This window comes from Saccopteryx bilineata, chromosome 1 (assembly GCF_036850765.1).
Source record: "Saccopteryx bilineata isolate mSacBil1 chromosome 1, mSacBil1_pri_phased_curated, whole genome shotgun sequence".
Taxonomy (NCBI): Eukaryota; Metazoa; Chordata; class Mammalia; order Chiroptera; family Emballonuridae; genus Saccopteryx; species Saccopteryx bilineata.
Window position 1 is genome coordinate 263,442,843 of NC_089490.1, and position 27,839 is coordinate 263,470,681.

Consider the following 27,839-nt stretch of genomic DNA (forward strand, 5'->3'; position numbering starts at 1 on the left):
ATGATAGATGTTAACTGAACTTATTATGGTAATCATTTCACAATATAAACATAGATCATGATGATACATCCTTTGGACTAATACAATGTTACGTCAATTATAGCTAAATAAACTGGAAAAAAATTAGTACTTAAAAAAAAAGCTAATAGCAAATGTTTGTTCTTTTATTGTGTAAAAAGTATATACAAATATATACTGTTAAGCTATTTTTATACTTATAGTTTATTTAGAATACTACCTAGCTTTTAACACTTTGAGCAACACTCTTAATCTAAATTAAGAGTCCCAAATTTTAAGAGCAACTAAACTATACTGTTGAGCACCACAACAAGTTTTTTGGTAAAAAATTTAACTGATGTTCTTTAATAGCACAGTACCACTGAGGACCTTCTCTTAAATGATGAGCAGTACCAATAAGCATACAGTTGTATAAAACTTACTGAAGCTTGATTCTATCATAATGATATTAGCTTTGTATTTTTAAAAGCACTGGTTTGGTGAGATGCTTTTAAAATTAAATAACTAGAATTCCTATTTGATTATGTTAAATAATATTCTTACATTATAGTTTACCTCACTGATGGCTTTACATAAAAAATAGACTCAATCTCATTATCTCTGAATATTTCTTAAGAATATGCTGGGGCATAAAATACCTAAATTTTTCATTTTAATTTATTTCTAAACACATTTAACTATGTTTTAGAAAACTAGAGAGACTGTGTTAAATAGCACTATTATTATTTTCAAAACAGTACAAGCTAGCAACAGATATGCAAATGACATCATGTTGAAAAATAATCTGATATCTATTTCCTTATGATATGCCACAGGATACATATAAACCCAATGATCTACAATGTAATCTTAGAAACTGTCTGCAACACAGCTATCATGTACAGTTAGTTGCTAGTTCAAACCAAGGCTAAGTAAAAGCTTTATTTTCCTTCTCCGTTTTTGATATGTTTCAGAATGCATAAAGATCAATTTAGCTCATACTTGAAGTTTCAACTCAAGCCTAAATGCACTAGTTTACTCATCAAAAGACCAAATATATTATAAATGAAAAAGTAAAATGCAACAGGCTCAAAGGCTCTGAATTTAAAAATAACAAGCAAAAAATATTGCTGTGGAAGAATTGTAAAAAAAAACAATTGTTCCAGATGACTATAAGATTACCCCTGAGTTAATAAAAGCCCCTGGTTTTACTCTGTGGCTTTAGGTGGAATAGTGCCAGAAATGTAGGACTTAATTAATAATAATAGTCATCACCCTTCTCTCTCCCTGTTTCAATCTGTTAAGTTACCAAATGATTGCTGCCACTATAACATAACATAGAAACTGAGTGGTGATAGGCAACAGAAGGCAGAACAAGCTGGGTGATGCAAGCTAGAGCAAAGTGAATCCAGGAGGCTGCTCTAGCCTAGAACACAAAAGAGCAAAGCCAGGGATGCATTAAAGGGCGAGGGAGAAAGGATGCTCAGGAAAAAGCAAAGGACCCAGAAGCCAGAAGAGTCAATATGGAAATAAAACTGGAGAGGGGATAAAATTGGGTTATAAAAGGAGAAAGGTCTTTTCAGGATGAAAAGGAGAAGGGTAGAGGAAATATTTATTTGGAAGCTATGCAACTACACCAAGTTGTTACGAAAAGAAAATCTTAAAAACAGAACTATGCCAGAGTTGTTCTCTTCTTTCTCCTTCTGTTATTCTTACACCACCCTTATCCTTAATTTTCACTAAAAGAATAAACCTTTCTTCTTCACCACTAAGGACTAGGACTGAAATGTGGGTAATAAAGAATTTGGGTTTTCCCATTTCCCTGGTATTTATTACAACTTCTCCAGCCTCCCACTGAATCATATTCAGCAAATGATGATTAAACTTAGTTTCACTTAGTTCTTAGTGCTTTTTATTGGCTAATAATCACAAAAGTAAAAATTACTCTTCCCTTAACTCCTCTATGGATTATTTATGGCATAGCCTTAAAACCTTGAGTTTAGGGAGAGTAAGCTAATTTTAAGAGAAAAAGAAAGCAATGCAACGAATAATTTTTAAAAAAACCTCTCAGAAAGTTATTTCTATTGCTTGCCTTTTTTCCCCATAAACAAGAGTTGACTTCATCCTTAGTTATGACCACAGAAACTTAGGAGATAAAAACTAAATCAGCTTTGCAGACAGTTTTAGCACTAACCCAAAGTAAATTTTATTTTCTGGAAACATTAAAACAAAAATGTGGGGCTTATTTCTCTTCTATATACTAAAAGTACTGGTCTACTACAGGTACTCACTCGAAAAATGTGCCCACCAGAACCTCTTCCGTTTGCAACACTCAAGGCAAGACTGCCTTGGCTGCCATGCAGATCCCTAGAGCTGCCATAGTGACAGTTGCTTACAGCAGTAAAATTGGAATTAAAGGACCTTGACAGCATGCTCTGAATAAAGAGGGGATAGATTTAACAGAGATTAGTGTAGCATGCAAAATTCACAAGACATGTTATGTACATAGATGCATTTACAAGCAAGCCCAATACCACACAGAAATGTCATGCAACATGGAATTTTCAGTGTCACTGAAAGAAATTGGCACTATTTACCATATATTTAGACAACATACACATATACACACAAATTACATGTAATCCAACCATTCAAATTTAAACACTAAAGAAAGTACATACATATAAATGCTTTTATGCTATTATTTCCTTGACTTCTGACATACTTTATTAGAAATTTGTCAGAAATAGGAATTGATGTCATACCCAGATATATCAGTACATATAGTTACACATGGAACACTAATTCCTCTACAAATTTTACTGATGGCCAGGTATTTCTAAATCAAAATGGGTTTCTAGAGAATCTGCTTCATTTTATAAAAATTGTCTTATTATTAAATAAACGCAGCATACATAATATAACACAAACTATATCTGCAAAACATACCAGGCTCTTGGCCATTGCAATTTCACTTCAGATGTTCCTTGCTTGCCTAAAATAACCATTTTTTAAAAAGATTTTATTTAATGATTTTACAGGGGAAGGGGAGCAATAGGTATCAACTCATAGTTGCTTCACTTTAGTTGTCGCTTTCTTGCCTATGTGCCTTGACAGGGCAAGCACAGGGTTTTGAACCAGTAGCCTCAGCGTTCCAGGTTGACACTCTATCCACGACACCAACACAGGCCAGGCGGCCATTGTAATTTCTAAAAATTATCTTCCACATTTTGAAAAATGTCTTACATTAGGGAAAAGTTTATTATAAAGAGTTTTAAGACATAACATTTAAAAGGCTCCCACTGCTCTATAATTACCAAGAAAGAAACTGCAAGGTACACATATAAAACTTTCTCTCAAATATATAGGTATTAAAAATTATTATATTTTAGGTGCTAGTAGTACTTTTTACAGCTTAAACTTGAAGAACCACTGATGGAATCCTTCCAAATATTGAGTTTATATAAACCTGTAATCAATCCTAGAGATGCCTGAAAAATATACCTCAATAAATGCACAACCTGATTCTCATTATTACTGCTTGTCTATTCCCAGAGTTGTTAACTGCTGTCCTTTCATGTATATGCTTTTAGTCATGTCCTGAATATTGAGGGTCTGATGGTCAAACCGAGATAAACCACATTTTGAGCATAGCTTGTAAATAAGAAATATGGAAATGACGTAACAAGGATTTCTGTTACTCTTAGGGAATAAATACCTTCTCCAGATTATGAAGCTGATGTCCACTACTAAGAAACCATGAAGAATAAGAATTTGGCAGAGGCAATCCAGAGGTTCTGTAAACATCTGATTATACACACAGTTACAGACACACATTCTGTATAACATGTTGTTAACTTGAGTGAACTGAATGATCCTGTTTAAGGATCTGTAGATTTGAAACAAACCCTATTCTGTCATCTTTGCCCATATATGAAGTTTTATTTTATGCCGTATTTCCCCATGTTTAAGACACACCATTTTCTGAAAAATTTGGGGTCTAAAAACTGGGTGTGTCTTATACAGTGGTTGTAGATTTTTTTTACTGCACTTCTTGCTGTTTTACACTTATTTTCATGCTCCTTGTTGAAGACAGTGATTCATCGTCAGACACAGATGAGGACAAGCTAATGGATGGGACTTTTGACAGTGATGAGGAGTTGTATGGATTTTATGATAAATAAAACTTGAATTCAGTAACTTTATGTGATACATTTTTTTTCAAAATTCAGGCCCCCAAATTAAGGTGCGTCTTATACATGGGAGCATACAGTAAATATTTCACTGACTAAGAAGGCAGAAGCTCAGAATAGGTCTGGTTTGCAATTCAGGCATGTGCAGACATCCATGTAAAACTGCACTCCAACACAACACATCGACATATCGTGCAGAGCTCAACTAAGTGCTGCCGTATATGTCCTGAGCACTTTTGCTCATTACATGCAAATAGTTGTACAACAGCATGAAAATTACTATGTTGTATTAATCTTTACTCATATCTGATTGAGTGCTTCTTATATGAGTTTTCATATAAGTAATATTAGCAAATACTGACATTAGTAATAATTCAACTTCAAAATAAAAATTTGTATTCATCTTCAATGTTAAGTTTTATTTGTAAATAAGTCTTGAGATTTTTGAGGTGAAATCTATTTTATAATATGTTTGGATTCTGGGTAGTTTGTTGGTATAGAAGGGGTGTTACTACCACAAGGTTTCAAAACCAAATAAGGGTCAATAACTTATCTATTTCTGTATGATTACTAAACTCCCAGCTGGACAGAGTAGCAACTTTTGATTTGTGCACTCACCCACAGGATTAGGACAGGCATTGTGAACCCCTCTGAAGAAAATTTTCAAATGTCCACCATGCCATGAGAATTATGTTTGGGGCAGGAAAGGGGAGTTACAGAGGAGCAAACAGAGACCTTCCATCACCTTTCACTACTGTCAATCAATGCTGTCAAGTTTGATGTCTAAATCATGTTGGCCCTGTGCATTTTTTAGTTTCACTTACCTAAATTCTCATCTCTAAATTACCCATGGGCACAACTGAGACAATGCTGTCATATCCTCTCTAAGCCAGGGGTCCTCAAACTATGGCCCACGGGCTGCATGCGGCCCCCTGAAGCCATTTATCCGGCCCCTGCTGCACTTCCGGAAGGGGCACCTCTTTCATTGGTGGCCAGTGAGAGGAGCACAGGATACATCTGCATCCTGTGCTCCTGGAGTACTGTATGTGGCGGCGCCATAATGCGCAGCGTTGCTCACGTACAGTACTACTTCCATTTTTTTTTTTTTTACTTTAAAATAAGATATGTGCAGTGTGCATAGGGATTTGTTCATAGTTTTTTTATAGTCCGGCCCTCCAACGGTCTGAGGGACAGTAAACTGGCCCCCTGTGTAAAAAGTTTGAGGACCCCTGCTCTAAGCAATTGTAAGGCAAATGTCTAAATATAAAAAGTAGAGAGGCACAATGAACAATGAAATGGCTACTACCTGCTTCCTATTTACTAAAGTGCAGGCACATCACTATTAGGGAAGTAATGAGAAAAGACCTGACATGTCAACTAATATAATATGCAATGCAATATATATTAGTATAACAACAAATAAACTCATCTCTCCTCCAAATCTGCTATTCCTCCTCTATGCTCAGTAATAGTTAAGGCATTCCAAACCACCAGTTACTCAAAGCATCAATCTCAAGCTTAATCTCTTTTCTGCAATGTCTGATTAAAGGAATATTCCAGTCAGGTGTAAATTCTTATAGTCTATTTCAGAAATGCCTCTTAAATTCATTCCTTTGTCTCAATTCCACTGATACATTCTCACTTATTTTCTGTACTACTACTATATGGCCTCATAACTCAATCAACTTAACTATATAGTTATCAACTTCTCAAATCCAGTTTCACATCACCACCAGAAGTTTATTTAAAAAACAGCTATATTACTCTCTGCTTAAGAAATTTCCAAATTCCTTAGAAAAAGTACACAAGTTGAAGACCCTCAACTATATGTACAAAGTTATAGCTGAAACAAAATAAACAGATGAGAATGAAATTGCCTACCACTTATAGACAGTTCAGTTAAAGTTGAGAGGAGAGCATTGCATAGAGCTAAAAATTGCAGGGAGAGGATCAATGTGAATTGAAATAAGGTATTAATTATATTTTAGGTATTTATTTCTGAAAAAATTTGACTTAAAAGAATTTTTTAAAATAATGGCTGAGGTTGTGTATGTTCAGCTATTTTTAAAAACGTATTTTAGATTTAATAAGCAGAAGTAAGATAATTCTTGGGTAAAATCCACTAAGAGGTATGAAGCTAAATCTTAAAGAAAGAATATGCTTTATACACTTGGGCTACAGAACTGTGGCACTAATATATTATGAGTTTCACAGGACATTTAAAAATTTTTAAGTCCTTTCAAAAAACAAACATCAACACACTACAGTAGAGCCAGATAGTGAGTTCAAATAGGTCAGAAATGCAGTTCAGAAAAGAGTAAATGCCATGCCAGAGGCCATCTGTGTCAGTGACAGTGTTAGTCATATAACTGGGGAAAAAAAATCTTAGATGAAATATTTACATTTACAATACATTTGTTTTTGTTAACAATAAACTGCTTATTTTTGTATATATATATTCACATAATTAACAATTAATAGATTACAAGAAATCAGGAAATGCAGAGGTATATATATATATTATTTATATTATGTGTGGCACAATCTAAAAGAGATACCACATAAATTTATAAAATGAATATATAAGCCCATTAGAAAACACTGGAGAGTAAGAAAAGGAAAAGAAGCTTGTGCTACCATCTCAACCGTTTTGAGTCTGGCTAAGTTTGAACTTGGAACTCTACTGTCAGTACCAAAGAAAAATTCCTAGAAAATAAGTATATATTTAATAATTCAGAGTGTTTTGTTTCACCTCCTTTAGAAAAACAAAGAATGCCAAATATTTTTAAAGGAAGATCAGTAAATTGATGAGGAGAATGAAAAAGTCATGTTTAATTACCTTTTCTAACTTTTTGGCTTCAATATGTCGTAGTACTTGTTCTCGCCAGTCGTGAGGAACTTTACTTTTTCCTGGAGGATCTAATAAAGAATGCTCAGAACCAACCCTTGTATTTGGTCTTTTTGAAGGACTAGTCCGTGAATAATTGAAATCACTAACTGACATAGTTCTCTCTGGTATCTCACTAACAGAGGGTCGAGCACTTTGAGGCCTAGATGTATTTGGACCATCAATGCTGTATGTTCGTGCAGAAAGAGGTCTCTGTGATCCCGACATCATGGGAGCAGTTCTTCCCACTGAATGTAACTCTCTATATGATAAATAATCTCCTTCAGGAATTTGGGTCCGCCTTGTGGGACCTGGCTCACCAAGACTTACAGAGGCTGTAGAGGACACGCTACTTTGTCGCTGAATTGTATTTCGAGTTGCTCCAGGAATGAGTCGGTCATTTGGTGAGATGGCCCACATTTCCCCATGTCTTCCTGGGCCAACTCTTGAATGTAAATGGTATCCACTATTAGCTCGAACGTTGTTATGGTTAGAGAAATTCATATTAGCAGAATGTTTATTAGCATAACTGTGATTTTCTGTGCTCTCTGATCTAGGAAGGCGCTGAGGAGGAAAACTGACATAATCTATTTGGGGATTTTGTACGGAGTGCCACAAAGTGTCCTTGACTGCAGCGCTGTTACTGTACTGGACATTATATTGTGGAGGACCATATATTTGAGGTGCAAATTGTGGTCCACTTGTTGTGGGGGCTCTTATATTTGGCTCTTCAGGATTATGATTTGAATCAAACTTAAAAACTGCCTTTGTACCTGATATTAAATCAGAGGATGAAGAAGAACCAGTAAATACTTGCAATGGTTGATCATACAAAAGTGTAGCAGACTTGCTTCTGACTATATTTTTTCCATCAATAGTAGATGTGACTTTCACTGTTGCACTTGGCTGCTGAAGTCCATTATCACTAAGAATGTCATAGATTTTTAGCTGTCCAGTCTCCATGTTAGTTATGCTATGAGATTTCACAACAGACCCAATTGGCCCACTTCTCTGAGGGGAGAGATCTTCAGTGCTTTTGGAAATACCCAAATCAACAGAGGAATCAGTGTCATGTGGTTCAATCCTCCCAGGAGACTGCGGCATGTCTGCAGAATGTCCATTGACCTTACTTACACATTCCAGATTCAGACATGTGTTTCCATTTTCCAAGTGCTCAGCTTCTCCTTTAGCATCAATGCTTAAAAAGCCCGTTTCAAGCACTACATTCTGTGGTTTTGATCTTTCCACTCTCTCTGGTTGAAATGTATCATTAGTTATGAGTTTATTAAGATTCATATTGATATGGTCTAATTTGTGAGATTCATCAGATGTGGCTATTGAGTCAACACCTTTCTCAATAAGAACTAATGGTTCTTCAATATTCAAATCATACTCAGGTAAGTCGAAATCTTTTTTATCGTGAACCTTGAGTTTTTCTTCTGTTGAATGGTTTAAAATATCTCCATTTTGTAAAAGGCTGTTAAAATTTTCATCTTCTTGCCTAAAACAAAAGTAATTTTATCAAAAACATCATAAAGCCCAGTTTTCTTAGTAGTAGGAAACATATTAAATGAAAACAGGTAAAACTATATTAAAATTTATAATCAAAGTTAATTTTCATCAATATCATAAATCAGTCACAATACAGTTTGAGCTAAAAAATAAAAACTAAGACTTATTATGTATCTTCTTTTGGTGCATCTTTTCAGAAATATACTAAAATGTGAAATGCTTGAAAGATGGGCAGATGCATAAAGCGCCAAAAAGCTGAACAGTTGAATAAGAGCACAGAACATTTTTATAAATATTTCTGAAACCATATATCATTAGCCATAATTATCAAATTAACTAATTTATTTAATTAAAATATAAATTATATAAAACTACATAAAAAACAATAGCTCAAAGCTATACAAAATACCAAGATCAAAGTTAAAATTAAATAACATTAAGTGACTACATTGTTTTTGGGAAATATTTATAAATGTGATATTGCAAAATCAAAGAAAATATCTTATTTCTACTTGGTGATACGGAAACATATTTGTGCCTTCAAGTTGTATTTCAATAAACAGTCAAGTTATGTTTCAATAAATATTCCTTAATATTAATTTTCCCATTAGGTGACACTTAATATTCATGATTAGAAATACAACACAAAAAGGTATAGTTGTATCTCTTTCTTAAGTCTTTATTTTATTACACAAAAGACATAACTTAGGGCCCTGGCCAGTTGGCTCAGTTGTAGAGTGTCGGCCTGGCTTGCAGGAGTCCCGGATTCAATTCCCGGCCAGGGTACACAGGAGAGGCGCCCATCTGCTTCTCCACACCTCCCCCTCTCCTTCCTCTCTCTCTCTTCCCCTCCCGCAGCCAAGGCTCCACTGGAGCAAAGTTGGCCCGGGCGCTGAGGATGGCTCCATGGCCTCCGCCTCAGGCGCTAGAATGGCTCTGGTTGCAACAGAGCAACGCCCCAGATAGGCAGAGCATTGCCCCCTGGTGGGCATGTCGGGTGGATCCCGGTCAGGTACATGCGGGAGTCTGTCTGACTGCCTCCCTGTTTCCAGCCTCAGAAAAATACAAAACAAACAAACAAACAAACAAAACCCACATAACTTAGAAAATACTAAACTACTTCCCAACATCAGTCAAGTTTTATGTTATTATTATTTTTAATTTACTTGATTTAGAGAGAGAGAGAGAGACACCAATCTGTTCTTGTATGCCCTGACCAGAGATGAAATCCAAAACCTTGGGGCACTGAGAATACTCTAACCCAACAAGCTATCTGGCCAGGCCAGTAAAATTTTATTGTTAAATTAATCATTATCTTAACAGCTAAAAGTTTATAAGAATATATTACCATACTGAGTCTTAGTCTTAAATCCAGAGAACAGATATAAATGATTAATCATAATTACAACTACATAACTAATCTCATTTTAAGATACACAAGTAATTTTTCTTTTCCAATAATATAATTCAATATGTACAAAAATTTGACTAAAATATGCCACCTGGAGCTTAAGAACAATTGAAGTCTAAAAAGTATTTAGCAATGTCCATATAATAAGCTTTGGGTTCAGTAGTAACTCAAATTTTCTATAAAGCACTCTACCTGACAAATAAACATGAAGGTAAAATGGTATAGTCTTACTCTAATAAAACTTCTTGAGAGCCCAATTAATAAATTTGTTTTAAACTTCAGCTAAATTCCAACCTGTAGGAATTAAGTCTTGCATCAAAGAATTTGATCTACAAATTTAAGTCGAAGCCAAACATAGAGAACTCATCAAAAATATTTTAAATAAATCCTTTAATGGCATCCTCCCCAAAATAATTTTGTATTTCTAACCCTAAAAATATCACTTTCAACTTGAATTACCCAAAATAAACTTTTTGTGTTGTGATACCTACAACTATTGTAAAATTGTTCAACCTTTTAATGAAGAGAATTAGAAAATATTTTAAATCCCTTTTTTCCTCCCCTTAAAATACTAATCTAAAATGGAAATGTATATAAGTTAAATAATTAGTAATAAAATGGGGAAAAAATCATATACAGCCTGAACCACTTCTATAATATTAATTTGTGAAATCCTTTATGTTTTAGTCTTATGTATTTATTTGCATTTCTATCTCTACTTATTGTACAAATAAATTAGTTTGTTAAACTATTCACAAACCTGTTTTTGGAATTAATACCAATATGAGTTTGTTTCATTGGAGAACAGAGTGAGGTATCTTGACTACTATCAGTATTAAGAGAAACTGAGTCAGACATCCGAGATGGAGAAGAACAGTTGCTGTTATTCTGATTGCTATTGTGTGTAACTTCATCTGATAACGAATCTGTATCCTTTAGATCATCTGAAAAAAAACTCAATCCATTGATAAAGTCACCAAGAATCTGTGTAAAATACTTCCTAGTTATGACAAATAGCATTTATATTGTCTTAGTTCAACATATAAGGTAAAGAATTATGTGAATGAGGATAGCAGAGGCACCTATGAAAATTCAGTCTTAATACACACAAATGTTAAAGAATTTAAAAATAACTATAGATACTTTACTTTTCAAAAAATATAACCAAAGTTAGGGTTACCCAAGAATTTGATTTAGTTTGAACTACTAATAAGATTATACTATGCAATGTTTTCTAAGGCTATCAATTAGTTTTAGTAAATATGCTTCTCCATTCATTTACAATTTAAAAAAGTTGTAATAATAAAAAATATCAAGTACAGTTCATAACCTTAACAAACTTATCTGGGGAAGAAATTTTATCATCCATGTATAGAATTGCTTTTATCTAGTCTCACAATAAAAATGAGCAATACATCAATCAAAAACCAAACACCAAATAAATCAAGGAATGTTCACAAGGTCAGCTTCCTCTTCACATTTATAAATCATTTCAAAAACTTGTATATGAATAGTGAACTCTTAATATGTGAGATGGTTTTGTATGTAACAAAAATGTAAACAGAAACAGACAATATTTATATTCTATTATAGGCAGGTAGAAAAAAAAGTAGTATTTTTAAAAGTAGTGATAAAAAAGATAGTAACATAGTACTTTTACAATCCTAAAGGATGTTTTAAACTAACTCAATTCTAGCCAAATCACAGAACTAGTATATACAGGCACAGTCATAGGAGGTTACATAAATCTGAATTAAGGATATTTTTGCTGTTCCAAATATTTCAGTTCAAGTAGTCTGAATTGTTTTTAGTTAAAAACAGTAACATATGGAAGTCTCTAACTTCAACTTTAAGGGATTAGGATCTCAGATCACTGGGGAACAATTTTTTTTTTCATTTTCTGTTGCATGAGGTTTTAGAACAGTTTCTATATATTCTGCATCACTGATTCCAAATCTGAAATCCGTTTTTTGGTGCATGCTCTAGTTTTTATGCAATTTTTATTTCTTTTTGTTACAGTTAATGGTATGCATTGGTTTTTAAATTGGAGTTAAAGGGCAATGACTCTTGGATTGAACATAACCACAAGGCAATTGTTTTACAAACATCATTTTTACATAATTGTAGTTGTTTTTAAATGTAAACAATTATCTGATAAAACACCCTCTTATTTTGTTTTATAATTGAATCATGGCCCTGGCTGGTTGGCTCAGTGGTAGAGCATCGGCCTGGCGTGCAGGAGTCCCGGGTTCGATTCCTGGACAGGGAACACAGGAGAAGCGCCCATCTGCTTCTCCACCCCTCCCCTTCTCCTTCCTCTCTTTCTCTCTCTTCCCCTCCCACAGCCAAGGCTCCATTGGAGCAAAGTTGGCCCGGGCGCCGAGGATGGCACTGTGGCCTCTGCCTCAGGCGCTAGAATGGCTCTGGATGCAACAGAGCGACACCCCAGATGGGCAGAGCATCACCCCCTGGTGGGCATGCCGGGTGGATCCCAGTCGGGCGCATGCGGGAGTCAAAAAAAAAAAAAGATTGAATCATGGCTTCTTTGAGGAGGCGTAAATGTAAGAATAGTCTGGCACCTTCTGTTTTATATGTGGCTGTTACACACTTCAACGTCAAAGGCGTGATATTTCATCATTTGTGACATGTGCATATATTGCCTATTTTCAAGTTCCCCTTGGCGATCAAGACAAGAATTGGGCTTCTCATATTGTGTGTCATAATTGTGAGGAAATGCTTCGTGACTGGACAAAAGGAGAACGTAAAGGAATGCCTTTTGGTATTCTCATGGTTTGGCATGAACCTAAGAACCACAGCAGTGACTTATTTCTGTCTGATCCATACAAAGAGCATCGGCAAAAAAAAAAAGGCATATTGATCACATATCCTAATATTCCTTCAGCAATATGATCTATACCACACTCTGACACACTCCCGGTTCCAATTTCCAATGGTTTTATTTCTTCTAAAGACAAAGAAAGTGAACATGGTGATCAAGTGTATTTTGATAAGATGCATGAGGAAATGGTTGTAGAATCTGAAGGGTCTTCTTCTGATGCCAAGCAGTCATTAACCGCTCAGCAGTTTAGCCAACCCAAATTGAATGACTTAGTAAGAGATTTGGGCCTATCAAAGAAAGCAGCTGAGTTAGCCTCTAAGATTCAAGAAAAGAATGTACTTCATTGGTCAGCTAAAGTATCCCATTTCAGGAAGCGTGAAAAAATTTTTGTGGACATTTTTTCCGAAGACTTTGTTTACTGTCATGATATCAGTAGTCTTCTCAGCCAGCTAGGTGTTAGCACTTACAGTCCAACAGAATGGCGGCTATTTCTTGACAGCTCTAAATGGAGTCTGAAAATGTTCTCCTACACAACAGTAATGTTTATGTAGCAGTTCCAATTGGTTATTCAACTCATTGCAAGAAGATTATAATGACATAAAAATTGTCCTTGACTTTCTGAAGTATGAGGAGCATAAATGGGTCATTTGTGTGGATCTCAAAATGGCAAATTTCCTGCTAGGACAACAGAGAGGTGTCACGAAGTATCCTTGCTTTCTGTGTTTGTGGGACAGCCAAGCTCGGGAGAAACACTGGACACAGAAGGAGTGGCCGAAACGTGAAGCTCTGGAAGTAGGAATGCAAAATATTGTGAATGAATTTGTAGTTAATGAATTTGTAGTTAATTGAGACAGGATCATTTTTCCCCCACTTCACATCAAACTTGGCTTAATGAAGCAGTTTGTTCAGGCTTTGAATAGAGAATGTGAATGCTTTCAACATATTATTTCTGCTTTTCCTGCCTTGTCTTTCGAAAAGATAAAAGCAGGTGTTTTCGATGGATCTCAAATTCAAACCCTCATATGTGACAAAGAATTTGCCAGGAAGATGAATAAGGAGGAGAAAGCAGCATGGCAGTCTTTTGTGGCAGTTACAGAGAACTTCCTTGGCAACAAAAAGGCAGAAAACTATGACCTTCTGGTTCAAAGGATGCTGTTGGCTTGCTTTCCGCGACACTGGATGTAACATGAGCATTAAGATTCACTTCCTGAACAGTCACCTTGATAAGTTTTCCGAAAATCTTAGAGCTGATAGTGATGAGCAGACTACTGCTGGAGCATCAAATGAAATTGTCCTCAACAAGTACACAAACGCAAGAGCTACAGAAACAAATTTTTGCCTGAATAGAATTTAAATAAGTTTTGCACAAATTTTATGATTAAAGTGTTTTAATATGTTCTACTTCAAAATTAGACAAATTCTAATGCAACCATATCTTTTAGCGTATTAGTGTATTTACTGCATTATATAAATTACTATATTTTCACAAAGATGATGCCCAAGAAGACATTCTACTTCATTATGTTAAACTAAATGTTGAAAATTTTACAATAAGATGAAAGCCTAAAATCTTGAATTGCAAAAAAACTGTAGCTTACAGAAAAAAAACTAATGTCAGATTTGAGATCAGCACACTCGAATTAGGTAAGAACAAGTGTTGCAACAAAAATTTTGTTCCCCAGTGTTATCAATTTTTTAAATAATGCTAAAATTCTTTCCTAGATTTATACTCTTCTTCCAATTCCGTATCATGGAACAATTGTGATTATTAGGTAACATGTAAAACATTTAGTATATAGCAAATAGCAACTAGTAAGTACTCAACAAATATCACCACCATTATTATTACAAAACACAAGCTATAAGAGGACCACCTTGATAGCAAGTTTCACGAATGCCATAAAGGCCAAAGTTGGATAAATATTTGGTGGAGGTAATATAGAGATGTTCAGGCTTTGATAAGGAGGAGTGAGGAAAGGATAAAAGGAAGAGACATATATCCTCCAAGTTCTCTTTCATTTCTAAGAGTCTGAGAATCTGCTACATAAAAAAATGGCCAGGAAGAGGGATGTTTACAAAATAAGTTCTGGGACAGATACAAATAACAAGCACAGTAGGTACTGCGCTAGATCTGAGTACATTGAATAATTTAGTACATTTGGTATTTACCAAATCCTTCATTAGTCTCATTTTATGTCAAATTAGGTATGAACATATGGATAAAATTAGGTAGCTCAAGGATCAGATAGCAAATAAGTGATAGAAATGCAACATAATCTAGGCTTCTCTGCCTACAAAGTCAATGTCCTTTACAGGCATGTGGAATCTGCATGAGGGAAGAGAAAAGGTCTACCAAGATTTTCCTTCAAAAACAGGAGAGAGAAAAAACAGATCTTTCAAAAGGCATGTTTTAAAAATTGTTACTAAAAGTCTTTTAAATAACAATGAAATTTATTCCCCCCAAAATTATAAATTTTATTCAGACTATTCCTAATCTTAGTGCTTTTCTTAACAGCTAACCTTTTTTGTTATTACTAAGCGCTACCACTTTTGGCTGGTTAATAGAAGTTTCAATCAATGGTGGTCGCATCTCTGCCATTTTCATCTCTTCATCAGAAGAAAGTTCTTCAGATTCCTAATTTAAAGAGAAAAGAACAAAACTATCTATGAAAATAGATTTTGGTTTCTTTAAATGAATAAATATTAAGTCATGAGAACTTTAAAAAGAAAATATTTAGAATATGTGTAAAACTTTTTTATAGTAACACATAGTGACTAAAAGGAGTATATATGATTTTAAAATTTTAAGGTACAGCAATACAACTATGGTAGTTATTAATAATATGCCAAAACACCTAAGGAATAATTTTCTGGGGCAGGGCTTAATTCAAGTGTACTAATGATTACTATGTGCCTAGAACTATCTCAGGTTCTAGAGAAATAAATAAAAGACAATTCCTGCCATTGAAAAACTCAGTTTTCAACAAAAATTTCTTCCAGCTTGACCAGGTGGTGGCACAGTGGATAGAGCGTTGGACTGGGATGCAGAGGACCCAGGTTCAAGACCCCAAGGTCTCCAGCTTGAGTGCGAGCTCATCTGGTTTGAGCAAGGCTCACCAGCTTGGACCAAAGGTCGCTGGCTTGAGCAAGGGGTTAGTCGGTCTGCTGTAGCCCCATGGTCAAGGAACGTATGAGAAAGCAATCAATGAACAACTAAAGTGCCACAATGAGAAACTGATGATTGATGCTTCTCATCTCTCTCCCTTCCTGTCTGTCTGTCCCTATCCCTCTCTCTGACTCTCTCTCTCTGTAAAAAAAAACAAAAAGTCTTCCAAATTCTCAAATTTATTGCTCCAAGGATCAGTGGGTTCCAAGAATCAGAAGAACTGAGGTGTGGTTTTTTTTCTAACATGAATTAGTGACAATTTTTGCCTAATCTGAAGACAAAACTTTATATTATTCTCTACTAATTTTTCTCTAATATTTGGCAATTGTTCCAAGTTATTTACCACTGACAGGTATTACGTAGGAAAAAGACCTATTAATGGGAAAAAATTAATACTGTATATATTACATATAAAATCGTATTAAATTATTCCTAGTTAATATAAAAATAAGCAAAAGGTTTTTAAAAGCTGTTCTGTTAAAAGTACTAGGACTTTTAGGTATTTGTAAGTGCAGTAAAAATATGGACTTGAGTTAGCAAACTTTCTGTGAAAAGGCCAGGGAGTAAATGTTACACTTTGAGAATCATACAGCTTCTGTTTCAACTTCTCAACTCTACGGCATGCACAAAAGTACTCACAGACAATATGTAAACAGATGATCATGGCTGTGTGCCAGTAAAACAAAATTTCATCTAATTTTTCAGGTCATGAAATATTATTCTTTTTATTTTTATTCAACCATTTAATAATGTAAAAGCTGTTCTTAGTTTGCAAGCCATAAATAAACAGGTGGTGGGCTGGATCTGGACCATAGGCCATAGTATTTTTTGTTTTTTGACAGAGACAGTCAGAGAGAGGGACAGATAGGGACAGACAGGAAAGGAGAGAGATGAGAAGCATCAATTATTCATTATGGTACCTTAGTTGTTAATTGATTGCTTTTTTCTACATGCTATGACTGGGGGGCTACAGCAGAGCCAGCAACCCCTTGTTCAAACCAGCGACCTTGGGTTTCAAACCAGTAACCTTTGGGCTCAAGCCAGTGACCATGGGTCATGTCTATGACCCCACACTCAAACCAGTGACCCTGCGCTCAAGCCAGTGAGCCCGCGCTCAAGCTGGAGCTGAACGTTTTGAACCTGGGTCCTCTGCGTCCCAGTCGATGCTCTATCCACTGTGCCACCATCTGATAAGGCCCATAGTTTTGTTTTCTTTATAACCGTGTTCAAGCCTGCTACAATGGAAAGAGACTACTAATTAGTAGAATAGGAAAAGAACACAAATTTGGTTTAGTCTTGATGGGTGAGTTAAGAGAGAAATGATATTCTGAGTAGAGGAATGGTGGGAATAAGAAAAGAAAGGTATGTATGGCAAGTCAGCTCCAAGCTTCTGGAGCTCAGGATAAGTAACAGGAGAGACAGAAAAAGCAGCCTGTGTTGCATGGCAAAAGACTATGCTCTGAGTATGGGCTCAATTAAGTACGTATGTGTTGGCCAGGAGCGGAGTTTGCCAAGCTAGGAACTCACAAGATCAGGCTATCTTTCAAACTAGTAACTCTGGTATTAAGAATGCAAGGGATGAGGGTAACAGAAAGGAATCTAACTATCACAATAGCACTGAAGAAGAAAGACTGCATCTATCCTTAGGCAATGGCAGTGATGGCTGGCAAAGAAAAAATGGTCTTCACAGAAATTTTGGAAATAACAGGACTTAATGACAGAAGAAGAGTGACAAGGAGGGGCAAATGGTCCATTCTAATCTTTGATATCTGCAGCATTTAAACTGCTGACCAGACTTTCTCCTTCATGAAATTATATCATACCCAGGTTTCTGGGAACGGCAGTCTCCTCATCTCATCCCACCTTTCTCTTTTGTTCACATCATTAATATTCCTGCAGTTAGCTTGTATTTTTTACTTTCTTACTCTTTTCCCATGAATATGCATTTTCTTTGATAATTATGTTTAATGCAGACCTGTGTTTTTCAACCTTGTTACACTTGAGGATCAGTGAAAATATAAGAATTATTTCGGGAACTGCTAAGGCAGAAACCACACTGAGCATAAGCAAATTTGACTAAGATCACTGGATCTGTATCTTCACAAACATTAGGGTGATTATTAACTCTCTTGCAGACCAGCACAATATTTCTGGTGGCTGGTCTGGTGGTTGAAAAGCACTGATGTACGCAATTCTCCAATTTATAATCTAGATTTTATTTCACAATTGAGCTAAAGAGCCACATGTCCAAGTACCTATTAAATATGTTTACCTGATGGTCTTGTCATTTCTTCCAATTCCACCTATCTGAAAACAAACCTGTCCTTCCAAGACTGGCTGTTCTTTTAATACCCTATTTCTGTTAACAGCACCATCACATTTGGGCAGTTATATGACTGTTCCCTCTTCTCCACACCTTATAGGCAGGGGCATTCACACATCACATTTGTAATGTTCTTGCAACGTTAGTTGCATTTTCTACTGCCATGACTCAATAGCCGTCAAACTTAAGAGAATTCAATACCTCCTTCCAGATAACTCTAATGCATAGCCCTGTCACAGGGAATGTTCTAAAAAGCCTTTATGATTCCCCAAAGACTACACAACATTAAGTCCAAAGTTCTGAGAATGGCTTTCAAGGGCTTTGTAATTAAAATCCAATCTATTCTATTAATTTTATTCCATACTGTCACTCCTGACACAGTCAGATGGAACATGCTCTTTTCTTCATTTTCTAAACTTCATTTTTTTGCTGTAATTATTTCACACTTCATTCAGTTCTATTTTTGCTAACTGAAATATTTTAAAATACAGGTTAAATGCCTTCTTCATCTTAAAGCATCCTTGAAACTTTGCAGCTGGAAAATATCTCTTTTCTAAATTTCTGTAGCCCTTAATACTTGTATTAGTACTTTTCTTATTCATTTCATACAGTCTAACCTTAATTATATACTTATGTATCCATTTTTCCATCATGCCACCAGAGCTGCAAACACAGTCCTTACACATAGAAATAAAACTAAATGAGTACTAAGTTCACTAGGACAAACCTAATAATGTTTTCACAGACTATTATATTAGGTTCAATGTATATAATATAATACAGTGTGTTCGTAAAGTCATGGTGCACTTTTGACCGCTCACAAGAAAGCAACAAAAGACGATAGAAATGTGAAATCTGCACCAAATAAAAGGAAAACCCTCCCAGTTTCTGTAGGATGATGTGGCAGCATGTACACATGTGCAGATGATGACATAAGACCATGTATATAGCAGAGCAGCCCACGGCCATGCCAGTCGAGATGTGGACGGTACAGAGGAAAGTTCAGTGTGTTCTGTGGCTCACTGAATTAGAATCTGTGACCAAAGTGCAACGTGAATATCGGCACGTTTATAACGAAGCACCACCACATAGGAATAACATTACTCGGTGGGATAAGCATGAAGGAAACCGACAGTTTGGTGGAGAAACCCTGTTCTGGTAGGCCATCAGTCAGTGACGAGTCTGTAGAGGCTATACGGAATAGCTACCTAAGAAGCCCTAAAAAATCTGTGTGTGAGCCCACATCGAACTGCACTGAATAGGTATGAAACTGGGAGAGTTTTCCTTTTATTTGGTGCAGATTTCACATTTCTATCGTCTTTTGTTGCTTTCCTGTGACTGGTCAAAAGTGCACCATGACTTTATGGACACACTGTATATTGAATGATGTAATTTGGTATATTCAAAAGCCATGAGGTTTTTTCTGTAGTAAATACTAACGCACAGAATAACCATGAAGATAGATGATGTGCTGACTTGACCTGTGGTGGCACAGTGGATGGAACATCAACCTGAATGCTGAGGTTGCCAGTTAGAAATCCTGTGCTTGCCCAGGTTAAGGTACATACGACAAGCAATCAATGAACTCAAGTGAAGCAACTAAAGAGAAGTTGATAAGTTGATACTTCTTGTTCCTTACCCCCCCGCCCCTCCTCTCTGTCAAATCAATAAATAAAATCTTAAAATAAAAAGATGATGAGATTTAAACATTTAAAATTTCAGAAATAAAGATGCTATTTTAAACCCACAATATCAGTATTTCTATACACCAGTGATTTCCCATAGAACTTTCTGTAATAATAGAAATGACTTATATGGTTTAACATAGTAGTCACTAACTAGCCAAATATGGCAACCAAGCATTTGAAACAGGGCAATTGTAACTGAGAAGTTCAATTTATAATTTTATTTAATTAATTTAACCTAAATTTAAATAGCCACTTGCAGCTAGTAGATACTAGAGGGAGAGGGTGGGGAGAGGGGAGGGGCACAAAGAAGCTCCATGCCTGACCTGTGGTGGTACAGTGGATAAAGCGTTGACCTGGAAAGCTAAGGTCACCGGTTGGAAACCTCGGGCTTGTCTGGTCAAGGCACATATGAGAGTTGATGCTTCCTGCTCCTCCCTGTTCTCTGTTCTCCCCCCCCCCCCCCCAATAAAAAGAAACTAAACAAGAAACTAAAATAGCTTGGTTGCCAAGCAACAGAACAGCAACTCCAGAGGGGCAAAACATCACCCTGTAGGCAGGGGACTTGCCAGGTAGATCCAGATCAGGGCACATGCGAGAGTCTGTCACTCTGCCTCCCCGCCTCTCAACCTCTCATTTAATAAAAAAAAAAACAAACAAACAGAAAAAGAAAAAAAAATACTTCATAATCAGTGATAAATGCTTAGTAAACCCAAATAATTGAAGTATACTTTTGTCAACCTTTTCATTTTATTATTTTATTTTTTAGTGAGAAGAGGAAAGGCAGAGACAGACTCCTGCATAATCTGACCAGGATCTACCCGGCAAGTCCACTAGGGGGGGATGCTCTGCCCATCTGGGGCCCTTGCTCCATTACAACCGGAGCCATTTTTTAGTGCCTAAGGTGGAGGCCATGGAGTCATCCTCAGCACCCGTGGCCAACTCACTCTAATTGAGCCATGGCTGCAGGAGGGGGAGAAGAGAGAGAAAGAGAAGTGAGGGAGGGAGATATGGAGAAGCAGATGAGCACTTCTCCTGTGTGCCCTGACCTGAACTCGAACCTGGGACTTCCACATGCAGGGCTGACACACTCTACCACTGAGCTATCTGGTCAGGGCCAACCTTCTCATTTTTAAGTTACAGAAATAATGCAATTGCTATTATGTATTTTACAGAACTAGAACAGAATTGCCACAATCTAATTTACATTGTAAATATTTGAGTACAATGGGTAAAAATACTTATGTTTAAATGGTAAACTAGTGATCTTACAGCAAATATTATGAAATTTCTCAATGATAAATTCATTAGCATATTTTCTGCTATCAAGTCTCTACTATCTTCAGTTAGCAACAATGAAATATCAAATTCTTATCGGTTGTTATGATCATTTTGACAGAAAACTCTTGAGTTTAAATGTTTGGCTTTTGTGCCTGACCTGTGGTGGTACAGTGGATAAAGCGTTGACCTGGAAAGCTAAGGTCACCGGTTGGAAACCTCGGGCTTGTCTGGTCAAGGCACATATGGGAGTTGATGCTTCCTGCTCCTCCCTGTTCTCTGTTCTCCCCCCCCAATAAAAATAAAATAAAAATCTAAAAAAAAATGTTTGGCTTTAGTTGTAGTCAATAGGTTTAGTGTTTAATGCTTAAATTTTAAGTCTTAACTGATGGGATAAAGGCATGTAAATAGCTGCTGTTTCAGGAGGCCCGCAAACAATTAACCATTTGTTTGTCAGGAGAGGTGCAACCCTGACTCAGGAGGCCTAAACAAACCCTTCCCCCTGTGCTTCAAGCCCCTCATTCATCCCTTCTTATAGAAAAGCTGGCTGAGATGAGATATTAAGACAGTTATTGGAGTACAAACCCAATGTCTTCTCAGATTTCCAGCCATCTGAATAAAGCACCATAAAGATTCAACCCGTCTCTACTTATTTGACTGTGTATGTGACGGACAGCATGAGCTGATTTTTCTGGTTTCATTTCCAGAACAATCATAAAACCATACCTCAAAAACATCATCATGATTAACATGTTTCAAGTTCTCAGAGGCTTTCATAGTTGCTGTCACTGGCAGATTCCCAGGACTGATCTCAGCTTCAAGTTCATTGGTCTTCTGTATAGAGTTTCCTATCATATACTTTTCTCTTTCATCAGCTTTGCTTCTTACTGGAGTAGTACTTTCTGAAGTCTAAGTAAAAGAGAAGATAAAGAATTCATATTCCTTATGCTTCATGTCTATTCTTGTATTAAAATTCAGCTTAAAATTAATTAATTTTTGTATTTTTCTGAAGCTGGAAACAGGGAGAGACGGTCAGACAGACTCCCGCATGCGCCCGACCGGGATCCACCCGGCACGACCACCAGGGGCGATGCTCTGCCCCTCCGGGGCGTTGCTCTGCCGTGACCAGAGCCACTCTAGTGCCTGGGGCAGAGGCCAAGGAGCCATCCCCAGCGCCCGGGCCATCTTTGCTCCAATGGTCATCTTGGCTGCGGGAGGGGAAGAGAGAGACAGAGGAAGGGGGCGTGTGGAGAAGCAAATGGGTGCTTCTCCTATGCGTCCTGGCCGGGAATCGAACCCGGGTCCCCTGCACGCCAGGCTGACGCTCCACCGCTGAGCCAACCAGCCAGGGCCATAAAAATTTAAAAGCAATTTATCATTTTCCTATTCTAGATAATTCAAGGAAACTTTAAACATGAAAATGTGTAGCACTCAGATAAAATGCACATGTTGGGGACAGGAGGTCCCCAAGGTCCATGAAGCAAATTAAATGTTACAATTTAGCTGAGGATACATTTCATCTTAGAAATCACAAAGTTGATGCTCATGAGTGAGTCACTTAGCTCATCATGCTCAAATTCAAATTTTCCTACTCATTGTGAAATAGACAAAAGTCCATTAAAGAAACACACAATTTAGGGATTTCTGTAAGTTTTTGAAAGATCCCAAGAAAATGTCAATGGTCTGTCTTAGTGATTAATTTTATACTCAGTACTGGGTCAAGTGAATCAATAACATGGGGAGGGTGTAAAAATTTATTTCCATTAGTTAATTTTCTGATATTAATTTATTCTTTGCTCAGGTAATGGTTTTTTGTTTTGTTTTGTTTTGTTTTATGACAAAGACAGGGAGAGTCAGAGAGAGGGACAGATAGGGACAAAGAGACAGAAAGGGAGAGATGGGAAACTTCAATTCTTCGTTGCAGCACCTTAGTTGTTCAATGATTACTTTTTCATATGTGCCCTGAACAGGAGGCTACAGCAGAGCAAGTGACCCCTTGTTCAAGCCAGTAACCTTGGGCTCAAGCCAGCGATGATGGGGTCATGTCTATGATCCCACACTCAAGCCTGCAACCTCATGCTCAAGCAGGTGAGTCTACACTCAAGTCAGTGACCTCGGGGTTTCGAACCTGGGTTCTTAACATCTGAGGCCGATGCTCTCTCCACTGCACCACCGCCTGGTCAGGCTCAGGCAATGATTTTTTAAAGGTTATGTTGACACCTCCGTGCCCATTTGAATAGTCTGCAATCACATTAAAGTGGTTAATAATAGCAATTAGGGAATTCACTGATTGTTACAGCTTTTAGTTCAAGTAGCTGATGAAATCATCAGCCATGGTTTGAGTGTGTCAGCCCCAGGTGCTGAGGATGGTTACATGGAGCTTCCACCTCAGGTGCTAAAATAGCTCAGTTGCGATTGGCCCCAGACAAAGTGCATGCAGGAGTCTGTCTCTTTATATCCCCTACTTTCACACACACACAAAAAAAGATTTATTTATTTATTTTTTCCCCCTGAAGTTGGAAACGGGGAGGCAGTCAGACAGACTCCCGCATGCACCCCACCGGGATCCACCCGGCATGCCCACCAGGGGGTGATGCTCTGCCCATCTGGGGGGGTCGCTCTGTTGCGACTAGAGCCATTCTAGCGCCTGAGGCAGAGGCCATGGAGCCATCCTCAGCGCCCGGGCCAATTTTGCTCCAATGGAGCCTTGGCTGCGGGAGGGGAAGAGAGAGACAGAGAGGAAGGAGAGGGGGAGGGGTAGAGAAGCAGATGGGCGCTTCTCCTGTGTGCCCTGGCCAGGAATCAAACCCAGGACTCCTGCACACCAGGCCGACGCTCTACCACTGAGCCAATTAGCCAGGGCCTCAAAAAAAGATTTTGAAGTAGGTTTTGGTCAGTTATTTTCAAATAAGTTTTCTAACCTTCACACCCACATCATTATTTACAACTTGCTGATCTTCGTGTAGTTTCAAATCTTTCCCCGAGTCTTCATTAGTCTCTTCATCTTTTAATCGATGTACAATGGTTTGAACAGTTTTGACCATATTCTTAAGCTCATCTGGGTAGGGTGTTGGATATCTCTTTAAATTTCCCTCCTAGAAAACAAAATAAGCAAAATTTAAAATATAGATAAATATTTCTAATGTCAACCGCAATATTTAATGTCTAAGCCAGCTGTTCTCAACCTGATGGCTTTAGGCGACCCCTGTGTTTTGGTCGTTCGACCCCCGCTGGGTTGAGAACCGCTGGTATAAGCCATCTTAATTACACTGAGTATTTGGCTCATAGGGGTAACTGTGAAAACAGATGATAGAGCTTTGACAGCACTTTAAAATCAATAAACGTATGGTCCTTTCCATAGTCAAAGATGTTAACAATTACAGATTTCACTGTTTTAAAGACTTTTTAAACAGGCATAAATATATTATACTTGGAGATCTATGGTATGAATACTGCCAACACCATCATTTGGCTTTGAAACAGATATGTGTTCCAGCTAGATATTTATCCAGATACATATGAAACTACTACATGTATGTACTATGTCTTATGTGCAGGGAACCAAATACTTCAAAGGTCAACCTAATGTCATTTCTTGAAATTCAGCTAGTTTTTATTAGTGGAAAATAATTGCATCCTTAACTAACTTAGAAATGAGTATTTTTACTTCTTTCACTGTGGCAAATATTCTCAATCAAATCAAGTAACAAAAGGTTCATAACAAAGTTCTTTATTCCTAAAAAAATATATAAATAAATCACTGAAGAAAAGGAAGGGTGAAAACAATAACCTGTTTTTCTTTTATGTTTATATACACCATCAAATCTGGCTTTTAATCATATGACTTTATATTGTTCTCAAATTATTTCACATGATAATCAATAAAACTTAAAGTGTCCGGAGAGCAAGAAATGAAACCATATATTTCTCTGTATCCCCCCAAAACACCACAGTATGGGTCTATAGTACCCAATAAATATCAGCAGACCCGTTTTAAATCTGAAGGAAGAAAGAACAGACTCACCCTGGGAGGTGCCTCCCTTTCATCTTTGTCTTCGTCACATTCAAATGCCACTTGAGCCCGCTGTTTCCTCTGCTCCTCCCACAATGAAGGATTAAAACTTTCATTGTCTGATATAAACATAACTAGAAAAAAAATCCAGTATATTTTACTGTAATAATAAAAAACTATTACTTGCTTATAATTTCCTTTATACGATTTATTTGTTAAGTCAAGACTGGTCAAACATAAAGGTTAAGTCTACACTTAATGTCTAGGCTGATTCTAACTTTTCTTTTTTTTACAGTATCAATCGTATCTTTTCTTCCCTAAATCATATTTGTCTTGTTTTGTTACAAGATGTTCTTGAAGAGAATTGAACAATTAAAACACTATACATATGTAATTTCATGCAGTTTCCTATAAAAAGTAACATGGCAATATATAAATCATTTCATCCAAGTTTTTGCATTTAGAAATAATCTTCCTGCCCTGGCCGGTTGGCTCAGCGGTAGAGCGTCGGCCTAGCGTGCGGAGGACCCGGGTTCGATTCCCAGCCAGGGCACACAGGAGAAGCGCCCATTTGCTTCTCCACCCCTCCGCTGCGCCTTCCTCTCTGTCTCTCTCTTCCCCTCCCGCAGCCAAGGCTCCATTGGAGCAAAGATGGCCCGGGCGCTGGGCATGGCTCTGTGGCCTCTACCTCAGGCGCTAGAGTGGCTCTGGTCGCAACATGGCGACGCCCAGGATGGGCAGAGCATCGCCCCCTGCTGGGCAGAGCATCGCCCCTGGTGGGCGTGCCGGGTGGATCCCGGTCGGGCGCATGCGGGAGTCTGTCTGACTGTCTCTCCCCGTTTCCAGCTTCAGAAAAATGAAAAAAAAACAACAAAAAAAACAACAAAAAAAAAGAAATAATCTTCCTAATTCCAATATTGTTCAGTATGTATTGATGGGGAAGAGTTAAGACAGAAAAAGTATAGTATTTTGATAAAAACAGAGAAAGAGTGAGTTATGTAACATGATGGAATGTTATTACATCTTTGCATTAAACATTATATACAATATAGCTTTATTATGTAAGTAAAGTGCTTATAAGATATTTTTTATATCAAAATTAAGAAAAACTAAACATTTAACAAAAACTTAACATTTACATATTCTGCTATCTGATTTTAACATTAAAGGTAAAGTGTAAAAATTTAGCAACTGTTAGTGTTTTGCTTACTGGGCAACTAAAAAAATTTAAGGCTTTAAAAAAAATCATAAATTGTTTTCTGTCCATTAAGAGAATGACTAGACTGACCAGGAGGTGGTGCAGTGGATAGAGCATCAGCCTCGGATGCTACAGACCCAGGTTCAAAACCCCAAGGTCGCTGGCTTGAGTGTGAGCACAAGAGCTTGAGCACAGGATCTCCAGCTTGAGCATGGGATCATACACATGACCCTATGGTCGCTGGCTTGAAGCCCAAAGTCCCTGGCTTGAGTTCAAGGTCGCTGGCTTGAGCAAGGGGTCACTGGCTCAGTTGGAGGCCCCCAGTCAAGGCACATATAAGAAGGTAATCAATGAACAACTAAAGTGCCATAACTATGAGTTGATGTTTCTCATCTCTCTCCCTTCTTGTCTGTCTGTCCCTCTCTCCCTCTCTCTCATGAAAGACAGAGAGAGAGAGAAAATGACTATATCTAATCAAAACATAAGGGATTAAAAGCACCAAAAATTAGCTAACCGACAACTAAAATTTCTGGGATACCCAAATATGGTCAAATTGAATATTTATGCAAAGTAGCATACTTATGATTTCACTTTAGTCCTTATTTTGGGCTTCTTACCTTTCCTTAATCTCATACCCAAACTAAAAGTGACATGAAACCAAATACAAACAATGTTTAATGAAGCTGTTAGACTCAGCTTTTTATTTTCATTACTCTGATCACGGATTTTTTCTTTGATTTCTTTATGTAGTTGCTTAATAGTGAACTATTTGTTTTTGTTTGTGGAATGTGGTTCAACCTGCTAGGAATCCCTATTGACTTACTTTTTTGGTATACTTGGAAAGGCAAACAGAGCCAAGTGGTTTCCAACAAAGTCTATGCCAAGATTCAGAAGATTCTCCTCCCATCTTAGTTATTAGTTTCAATCACCAACCTAGCCCAGAAATGTCTTAAGAGTTTTAGATTCTGTCAAAACTCTTTCACACCACAATTATTTCAGAACCCTCAGTTAAGTAATTTTTACCATGCCTCTCATGCTTGTCAACTTCTGGTCACCTACAGTTTCTACCCTTTGGTGTAACTCTCACATCTTTTGAGGTCAGGGCATCAGGGAATATTACATTCTCAACATTTTAGATGTCACTAGACCTCATCACCCTTGCTATATCCACTGAGGACACTGGTATTGTCTAGTCCTTCTCTACACTGAAAACAGGCCAATATTCCAAATGATGACAATGTATGAAGACCCCACCTCAACACTAAACTTCATAGTTCCTCAATGCCCTCAATTCCAATGTCTATTTGCATTTTCCTCCATGGGATTCCCAACTATGAT

The 27,839-nt window shown here is 37.1% G+C and overlaps 1 protein-coding gene across 15 annotated transcripts in view; it reads right to left on the reverse strand.

The window, feature by feature from the left end:
* Positions 1–27,839, reverse strand: part of ERBIN (erbb2 interacting protein) — a 153,025-nt gene that overhangs the window by 10,630 nt on the left and 114,556 nt on the right. For 7 of the 15 annotated variants that reach the window (XM_066242242.1, XM_066242232.1, XM_066242294.1 and 4 more), the window contains 7 exons: positions 25,316–25,437; positions 24,213–24,386; positions 22,018–22,200; positions 15,360–15,474; positions 10,761–10,944; positions 7,030–8,578; positions 2,289–2,432 (listed from right to left, as the gene is read on the reverse strand). In XM_066242242.1, the coding sequence (XP_066098339.1) occupies positions 2,289–2,432; positions 7,030–8,578; positions 10,761–10,944; positions 15,360–15,474; positions 22,018–22,200; positions 24,213–24,386; positions 25,316–25,437 (2,471 nt within the window). The remainder of the gene's footprint in view (positions 1–2,288; positions 2,433–7,029; positions 8,579–10,760; positions 10,945–15,359; positions 15,475–22,017; positions 22,201–24,212; positions 24,387–25,315; positions 25,438–27,839) is intronic. The other 8 variants (XM_066242343.1, XM_066242332.1, XM_066242314.1 and 5 more) reach the window with 4 other exon arrangements.